General features: G+C 29.8%; 1 protein-coding gene across 2 annotated transcripts; it reads right to left on the bottom strand.

The window, feature by feature from the left end:
• Window positions 1-1194: 1194 nt before the first annotated feature.
• LOC107838750 (transcription factor bHLH111) lies at window positions 1195-8111 on the bottom strand. Of its 2 annotated transcripts, none has more exons than XM_047394268.1 (7): window positions 7418-8111; window positions 4844-4901; window positions 3529-3681; window positions 2791-2862; window positions 2181-2246; window positions 2047-2085; window positions 1195-1497 (listed from the first exon to the last, which is right to left on the bottom strand). In XM_047394268.1, exons 1-7 carry the CDS (start codon window positions 7774-7776, stop codon window positions 1342-1344), a joined length of 903 nt encoding a protein of 300 aa, XP_047250224.1. In that variant the 5' UTR covers window positions 7777-8111; the 3' UTR covers window positions 1195-1341. The 2 variants fall into 2 exon arrangements, with proteins under 2 accessions (XP_047250224.1, XP_016537422.2); XM_016681936.2 differs by having other exon boundaries at window positions 4844-5354; window positions 7418-7992.
• Window positions 8112-10219: the final 2108 nt, after the last annotated feature.

The following is a 10219-nucleotide window of genomic DNA, read 5'->3' as shown; positions in this document are numbered from 1 at the left end:
GATCAATCATGTTAGAGTCGTAAAGTAGAGAGGTCAATTGTGCTTTATATGTACTTTTTAGCTCTGGATTTCGACCACTTTTAAGTACTAGTTTAGGAGCGACAAACGAGTAGGTTGAGCTGAATATGAAAAAGTCGAAAACAAGTTGAATAAAAGATGAACAAAATATGTGATTCGTAGAGATCTTTCACTCTTTATTTGTAGAGTAAGGGATATTGTGTTGCCATGTTCTGTCTAGAAATGATCGATCATGTTAGAGTCATAAAGTAGAGAGGTCAATTGTGTTTTATATGTACTTTTTAGCTTTGGACTTCGACCACTTTAAGTACGAGTTTAGGAGCGACAAACGAGTAGGTTGAGTTGAATATGAGAAAGTCGAAAATAGGTTGAATAAAGACGAATAAAATATGTGATTCGTAGAGATCTTTCACTCTTTATTTGTAGAGTAAGGGATGTTGTGTTGCTGTGTTCTGTCTAGAAATGATCGATCATTTTAGAGTCGTAAAGTAGAGAGGTCAATTGTGCTTTATATGTACTTTTTAGCTCTGGTCTTTGTCCACATTAAGTATAAGTGTAGGAGCGACAGACGAGCAGGTCTGGTTAAATATGAGAAAGTTGAAATTAGATTGAATAAAAATAAATAAAATATGTGATATGTAGAGATTTTTTTATCTCTATTTTGTCGAGTAAGGGACATTGTGCATTGTCGTGTTCTGTTTAGAACTGATCGATCATGTTAGAGTCGTAAAGTAGAAAGGTCAATTTTTCTTTGTGCGTACTTTTTAGCTCTGGTTTTTAACCACTTTAAGTACCAGTCCAGGAGTGACAAACGAACAGATGGAATAAAATATCAGTAAATCAAAAAGAGGTCGAATAAAAATGAATAAAATATGTGATTCGTAGAGATTTTTCACTCTTTATTTGTAGAGTAGGACGTTGTGCGTTGTCGTGTTCTGTCTAGAATTGATCAACTTATATATACATAGATATTGTACAATAATTTTTATATTATGATCATAATTTAATATGTTATAGCTAGAAGAAATAGAGGAATGAATCATATTATATATATCTATATATATGTGTGATTAAATTTTTCGTGTAAAATATAATAAATATTGAACTCTCTAGACGAAACATGTCTTTGCGAAATCAAAAAAAATGAAAATCCATTTTCTTCTAAAACATATTTCATATTTTAAAGAAACTTACCTATAAATATCATTTAAATGACCTGATAATGTATAACAAAAGTTCCTTACAGTTAACAATAATATATATTAACTTACTTATACTAATTAATACATTTATTAGCTAGAAAAATTATATATAAATACTTGATTATCTATACAAACAACCTCTATATGATGGGATTAAATAATCAGATCCATTATTATTTTCATGATATATTTGAGGAGTAAATGAAATTGGGAATAAACAAAGTCCTTTGCTCCTTAAATCAACTTCATTTTTCTCAAATCCTCCCCAATACCTTTCCTAAATCATCAAAAAAATATATATATATTAGTATTAACGAACAATTAAACAATTTAATTAACGCTGAGAATGTATATCTAGACACTTAAACTCATTCTTACTATGTCTCGTGAGACACCTGATGCTAACGTGAGATATAAATTTTGAAGGTTTTTAGATGATTATGTTGAAAAACTTTGTTAATATTAACTTTGCGTAATAAAAACAACCCTAACCTTTATTTAGTACTTTAATCATAGTATAATTATTAGTGTGTATACATGTATATTATACATACATTATAAATGGTTATACATTGAGTATACACCAATGACCGTTGTAATTTATTATGGCGTTAATTGGTAATTAAACACTTTAACTTTGAGAATGCACATTGAGATACATGAACTGTTGATTTTACGAGTATCGTCATTCTTTCATGGACACTCAATGCTCGAGTGCTGACATAATAGATAAATTTTAAAGATGTCTGAATAATTATTTTGTAATTTAGAATATTTAACTAACACATTGAAAACGAGTGTTACTTAAAAATTAGAATTAACTCACCTTGCATGTATTGCTCTTCATGTAAGCATGGCTCAGTAGCTACACAAAATGAAACAGTAATTAATAAAAAATTTTGATGTTTGATATATATATATATATATATATATATATATATATATATATATATATCATACCTGTATTTGCCCTTGTAAGAATCTAACATAGTTGATTGTTTCCCATAAGACAGATGCAGTATCAGTCTATAAACAAAAAAAGAAATTTTTCAATTAGAGATAATTAAATATTCTGGTTGAAATAATAAAATTATTCTAATATTTTTTATCATAGTAATATATAAATTAAAACTAAAATTCGAGCAATATACACGATTAACATTAAAGTAAAATTATTATCTAATTTATTTGAGTACATTAAATTGTTATTTATTAGTAACAATGAGCATAAAAATAGAAAAAAAATATAAAGTATTAAAATGATGTGGAATAAGATGACTTAGCTTCTTGCATTTTACATATGATAATATGTATTTTGATGAAAATTATTTACATTCTCCAATTTTATTTTTAAAAATCAAAACTCCTCTATATTTCCTTGACTTTGAAAAATAATCATTCTCATTTTGTGTTTAGTAGCACGATTGGACCTCAGAGTTTTTCTCGTTAGGCATATTATATTATCTTCTTTTTTAATTTATGTGCAGGAAGAAAGTATTACGTACTTCTCTGATTTTATAATATTATTTGATTGAACACGAAATTTAAAAAAGAGAAAAAGAAGACTAACCTTTCCAAATGGGGATACAATTTGTTGGAGAGCCGTAATTTTATCTCCAAGTCTCATTTTTGGAACTTGTATCTATAAATCAAACCACATAAAGCAATTTTTAAAACCAAAGTTCAATGAGTTATTTAAAAAAAAAAAAAAAGAAGTAAAACATCATATATATGATATATTAATTAAGAAATAGTACTTATATATTGTTAATCTCATAATTCAATATATATATATATAGAGAGAGATAGATAGAGTATTAAATAGGGTGTATTAAAATAAGAATAGTATCTCGTATTATTAATAGTACCATCTATTGATAATGTCATGGTGTAGTAGTAGTTAAATAAAGTGTATTAGAATAGAAATAGTACCTCGTATTATTAATATCATGATTTACTATGTATACAAATAATATTGAATAAGGTGTATACATAGATTAAAAATGCAAATAATACCAAAACTAATAATAAATAATGGAAAAATAACATAAACATACACATTAACTTACCATATTTACATAAATTTCCACCTTTATAAAGTAATTTTAAGAATTTCAACTAAATTATGTACCGAAAGCTAATTATGTATCTTGATAGACTCAAAATCAAAAGAAAAATGTATCAGAAGCTAATTATGTATCTTTACAAAGGAAAACATTTATCGGCGTTGCATCTATTTTACGTATCTCGACAGATTCAAAATCAAAAAAAATATATCGAAAGTTAATTAGGTAAATAATGCCCTTACCGTTGTAGAGGAAAATTCATTCTTTTGCCTTTTTGAGTTAGTCTCTAAATTGTCTTCTAATTTCCTTTTTTTTCCATCACTTTGATATTCTTGTGCTCTTCCATTGTTTCTCTTCAAAGTGTTGCATGTTGATATTGTACCCCTAGACTTGGTCTAAGAAAAAAAAAATAAAAAAAATAAAAAGAACAAAAACAAGTGGTATTAGTTTGAGTGCATTTCTATCAGAGACTATTGCGCGTATAATTTTAAATTGAATTTCCAAATTACACTTTTTGTTTATCAAAATTTGTTATTATACTACGAATAAAAAGGAATTAGCTACGAAATTCATCAATAATCTAGCATCAAATAGCCAGGTAGCACGATAACCTAATTTTTTGACAATCCATCGTTAAATAGAATTAGCGATGAATTTTTTTCACGATTAGCAATAGAAGTTGTCCATCGCTAATTCCTGTTCTTTTAATGTTTCTTCTTCTTTCATGCATCAAATAATAATATGTACTTTATACTATTTTTTTTTCATGTAACACCGGATGGAAAATCAAAAAATAAAAATAAAAAATCTAATTCTAGAGAGAGAGTGTTCTTACTATTTCTTCTTTTTTCATGCATCAAATAATAATATATACTTTATACTAATTTTTTTTTTCATGTAATATAATTCTAGAGGGAAAGTGTTTTCTTACTATTTCTTCTTTTTTCATGCATCAAATAATAATATGTACTTTATAATATTTTTTTCATGTAATATAATTCTAGAGAGAGAGTGTGTTTTAATACTATTTCTTCTCTTTTCATGCATCAAATAATAATATGTACTTTATACTTTTTTTTTCATGTAATATAATTCTAGAGAGAGAGTTTTCTTACTATTTCTTCTTCTTTCATGCTCAAATAATAATAGAATAAAGCATCCAGTACCCCCTCGAAGTATGGTCAAATTTGCTACAACACACTCCAATTTCACAGGGGTCCTATTACCCCCCTCCCCACTACCCCCTACCCCTGAACTCAATTTCAATATATTTTTGTAACATTTTTTAGCTGACGTGACACCTTTGATATGGGCTCCATTTTTATATAATAAAGGTGGTACGTCAGCACAAAAGGGTGATAAAAATACGTTAAAATTGAGTTCAGGTGGGTAATAACTAATAAGACCCATGTAAAGTTGGAGCGTGTCATAACAACTCTGGTCATAGTTCGAGGGGATACTGAATGCTTATCTCATAATAATAATATAATAATAATATGTACTTTATAGTATTTTTTTCATGTAATATAATTCTAGAGAGAGAGAGAGAATTCTTACTAGAGATGGTTGGAGGCCATGCATCTTTTTGTGTTCCCCTAAATTCAATGTTTTGAACCTTGGTTTGAAGTCATTGAAATTAGTATCATCCACCAATGGCTTGCTTAAATAGTCACCAAAACATATACTACCAAAATTTCTTGAATTATCCACTTCTACTCCAAAGTGATTATCATGTATAGGAAATTTCACTTCTTGATGAACAATATGATGATCACTTTTCATTGGAAACAAAGTGTCCATAGCATTATTATTATTATTATTATTATTATTATTATTATTATTATTATTATTATTGTTATTTGTAAGTGGCCTTCCAAGAAGATTACTATAAGGATGAAATGGGTAATCATCATCATCATCTTCATTATTAGCTAGTTGATTGTGATTATAACAAGATTTAGAAGAGATTAAGGTTGTTGATCCCCCTTCTAATAAGCTCATCTCCATATTGTTTTCCAATAGATTTTTAGTATTAATGCTCCCATTTGTTCCACTAGTAGAGTTGCTTCTGCAAATTTGGTTAGTATAGATACAAGTTAGGAAAAATGTAGGCCAAAAAAAAGAATGTATATTCAATGTATACAAATCATATAATTCTACAGGCGGAATCCCTCGACAGACCCCTAAAGTTGGTAGCGCTTTTCACTTAAACACCTCAAGTAGGCCTTGTACATTTTAAACACTCGAAGCAGGGTCCCGTTGTTTCATTTTAAGGGGCCGCGGATGGTCCAAAGGTATACAACAATATGAATAGTTGAATCACACTGTTGAATATTTTTTAAGGTATAAAACATGTAAATTGTATACCCTAAAGGTATAATACATACCTACCTACCGAATATTTTGTAAATATTTTTCACTTAAACGCCTCAACTAGGCCTCGTACATTTTAAACACTCGAAGTAGGGTCCCATTGTTTCATTTTAAGAGGTTATCGATGGTCAAAAGGTATACAACAATACGAATAGTTGAATCACACTATAGAATACTTTTAAGGTATACAGCAATACGAATAGTTGAATCACACTATAGAATAACTTTGACGGAATTTGCTGTAACACACATTAACTTTGCGGGGGTCGTATAATCCTCCCCTGACCCCCCCCCCCCCCCACCGGATTATTTATTACTGTATTTTTGTAGCATATATTTATCCAGCTGGACCACTGCGTGGATACACGCACACTGAACGCGTAAGGGTCTGAACTAGTCCAGCTGGACAAATATATGTCACAAAAATACGGTAACAAATAGTCGAGGTGGGTTATAGGATCTCCACAAAGTTGAGATGTGTTACAATAAATTTCGCTAAAATTTAGGTATGTTTCTGACTCTTTTCCCAATATTTTTCCTTTTATTTTTTCTCCACTTAATTCTCAATAGTGCTTCAAGAATCAAAAGTGATGTTGGTTTCCATTTAGAAAATAAATAGAGAAAGGCTAATTGGGTTTATAGATAAGTGGTATACTAAGAATTATGCTATAGATTCAAATATATATAGTTGGTGAAAATTTGTTATTTACTAGATTTTAACATTATTAGTGCCCCACTTTCAACAATGATCTTACTTTCCATATATCACATATATACTATATATTTTTAGGTATTTGAATAAAATATACTAGAGTAATATTAGAATTCTTCAATTTGTTGCTCACTTTTATAATTGTAATTTAATTTTTTTCAATTTATGCATTTTACTTTCCTCTTCTAATATGTTAAAAAAGAATGTTATGTGCCTCAAAGTTGATTAGATCAACTATCAATTGTTCCGTTTTCCTATTAGTTCAGATAGGAAAAGAGAACATCTTATCATAGTTGAGTTATAAATCTCTTTGAAAAAGCGATAGTTCAAAAATGTGTTTTCAATCATTAACTCTAATATTTAACACGTCATTTCTTGCTTTATTTTTCAGGTATATAACTAATTTTACATATTACTAAAAGTATGAACAATTACATGTAATAACATAGTCAAACAAAATTTAAAGGAAAGTTCGGTGCACTAAGCTTATGTTATGTGTGACGTCTGGACCACAAGGATCTATCGTCCAAACTTACTTTATATTTTTGCAAGAGGTTGTTCCCACAGCTCGAACCTAAGCAGTTCGAACCTTACCTTGCATTTCTGCAAGAGTTTGTTCCCACAACTCGAACCTACGAACCTTACCTTGCATTTCTGCAAGAGTTTGTTCCCACAGCTCGAATCTTACCTTGTATTTCTGTAAGAGGCTGTTCCCACAGCTCGAACCTTACCTTGCATTTATGCAAGAGGTTGTTCCCACAACTCGAACCTAAGCAGCTCGAACCTTACCCTGCATTTCTGCGGGAGGTTGTTCCCACAGCTCGAACCTTAACCTGCATTTCTGCAAGAGGCTGTTCACACAACTCGAACCTTACCATGCATTTCTGCAAGAGGCTATTCCCACAGCTCGAGCATAAGCAGCTCAAACCTTACCCTGCATTTCTGTAAGAGTTTGTTCCCACTGCTCGAACCTAAGCAACAACTTTACTAGCTACGCCAAGACAAACTAGTAAAGTAGTAGTAGAAGAAGAAGAAGACAAACTCACAAGAGAAGTTGGCTCCAAATAAGATGATTGTGATCATTAGAAGCATGAGGAGTTTCTCCATTAATCAAAGAACTATTAATATTCTCATCATCATGAACACCAAGTAGAAATTGATATTGATGAAGATTACTATTATTTGTTGCACTATTTCCATTATTATTAGAAATAGATATAACATCTTGATCTTCACAAGATGAACTTCTAGTTGTATTACATGAAGACAAAGAAGAATTATTAGAAATTGGATGAAAAATAGTATTGTCTACTTGTGGCCACCAATTTTGTGACAACAAATTATAACAATTTGGATTTATGTTGTTGGCTAAATTGGAATTTTCAAGAATGGATTTTTGAGACATGGTTTATACTATATGCTTTGTATTTTTCTTAATTTCTAACAATGGTGGACAATGTTTTTAAGTTTTTTTTTTTTTTTTGGTTCTCTCTTTAGGGCCAATGGTGGAATGATTGGAATATAAAGAGAATGTTTTTGTGGTTTTTTTTTTTTTTTTTCGGTGTGACGTATTTTGGTAGGTATTAGAACAATATTTGGGGTGGACAATATTAAATGCTTGTGAGCTTTTTAGCACTAGAGTTTGTGGGCAATTATTATAATATATGGTTGGAAAGGGAGGGGGTGTCAATCAGTGGCGGAGCCAGAAATTTAATGAAGAGTGTGAAGACTTTCTTTTCAGTTGTTTTCCGCAAGTATGCGACGCGAATCTATGCTTTCTATCTTTCAATCGGATACCAATTGCTTGGGAGGTTTTTAGTTCGAGTTGGAGTGGAACCAATGAAGGAGACCCGAAAAAGCGGCTCGCTTTTCAATATCTATACCAGCTGTCACGCAAGAACCAATAGAAAGGATTTCGACGTCCTTCTCCGACCAGTCAAGTGTTAAGGTGTGCAACATAAAATACACAATTATCATAGCTAAAACATTTAGCCTATATATACAACATAATTTTCCAGACGAAGGATATACAACTGACCATCCTTTGATATAGATATCTCCGTTCATGAGGTATTATATATTAGTTTGGTACGTAATTTCACAAGTAGAATATGAGAGGCTGTGCGTTCACAACCTTAATTTTATCTTTCCACAATAGCCAATTACTTTTACTTCTTTGATTGTGACTTGTAATTGCTCCTGGTCCTCAAATTCCATTACTTTTTACCTTCTAACTTATTTGACTTTAAATCACCTTTTATAATTAAAAGTATATAATAAAATGTACAAAAAATTCTACTAAACACAAATTATTTGACTTCCCAAACAATAAATGTATAGTATAAAACAAAACATAGAATGTTTGGAATGTCATAAAATAAAAATTAATTGACATGTTATACATTTTTGTTGTATTGCTTATGTCTACGTTGAATTTTGTCAACATATGAGTTTCATATCATCAAATCTCTAGAGTGAAATTTATAAGTAGATTAAATTAATATTTGAAATAAAACAACTAAAAATATTTGAATCTAAATAAAAATTGATTGCGTATTTTCTCTTAAATTCTTAAAAAAACTTCAAACGCTTATTTTTACAGGGCCAGAGAATCTATTGTCGTTTTGGTTGTGCTACGGGAAGCTTTAGTAAAGTCGGAATAGAAGAACATTCATTTTGAAGCAAACTTACTACTTAGATACTTTCAGTAGTTGTCTCCTTCAGCACTTGACTATCCAACATTTATTATGAACACGATAACTAATATATCAGAGGCGCTTCATTCGGGTCTTCTTGTATCAGGAAAAGTTCCTCTCAATACTTTAACGTCCACTTTAAATATGAATCAAACTATTTCACGATATTCTGAACTCAATTCACATACCACTTTAATAGTGTAACGCATTATAGTAACAATGTAAATGATGAATTCTTGAAATTAAAAAAAAAAAAAAAACCTAAGACATCCAATTTAAAATGGAGGGAATTGACTAATAACTTTGTCTTTTTTAGTGTTGGAATTTCTTGTGGTGTATATAAATCCAAAAAAACACTAAGTAATTAAACAATTATATATTCTATCAAAAAGTAAAATAATAAAATACACTTTACTATATTACTTTGGTGCTATATAATTAAAATTATTTTACGTTGCTTTCATCTTTAATTTGCTTTGATTTGGAATCCATCAATCTTTTTTTAATATTTGATCACTATATATCTTTGAAAAAATGTATTGTTTCCACTCTAAACTATACACGAAATTGTTGAGATACACCCGAACTTTAGGAGGGTCCTATTACCCCTGAACTAATTAAAACCGTATTTTTGGCAATCATAGTGCCTACGTGGACCTTCAGTGTGTTGATTCACTGATGTGCCATGTAGACACTAATGTTGCCAAAAATATAGTTTTAATTAGTCCAGGGGTAATAGGACCCTCCTAAAGTTGACTGTGTCTCAACAATTTTGTGTATAGTTTAGGGTGGAAACAAAGTATTTTTCCTATATCTTTTGTTATAATAATTTTAACCTCGTCCCCTCGAATAATATGGCACATTTCCAATTATTTAACTTGTAATGACGCATATTATAATTATTCATGTTTATATCGACAAGTATTTTGAAACGGAAGAAGTAATATGCTTTTTCTTTCTCCGAAGACAAAAGAAGGGAGAGTTTGGTGACTACAATAAAATATATGACATACTTTATTTTCTTTATAATTTAAAAGATATCCAATAAAAAGTCGACAAATGGGTAAAATAAATAAATTTGCACCCCATCCATGAAACTCTTTTTCCTCCAAAAAGTATTTCAGGATTACTTATATTATTTTTTAAATTCGT

The sequence above is a fragment of the Capsicum annuum genome, chromosome 8, assembly GCF_002878395.1.
Source record: "Capsicum annuum cultivar UCD-10X-F1 chromosome 8, UCD10Xv1.1, whole genome shotgun sequence".
Taxonomy (NCBI): domain Eukaryota; kingdom Viridiplantae; phylum Streptophyta; class Magnoliopsida; order Solanales; family Solanaceae; genus Capsicum; species Capsicum annuum.
Note: the sequence above shows the minus strand (reverse complement) of the source record. Positions and strands in the feature narration are given on the sequence as shown.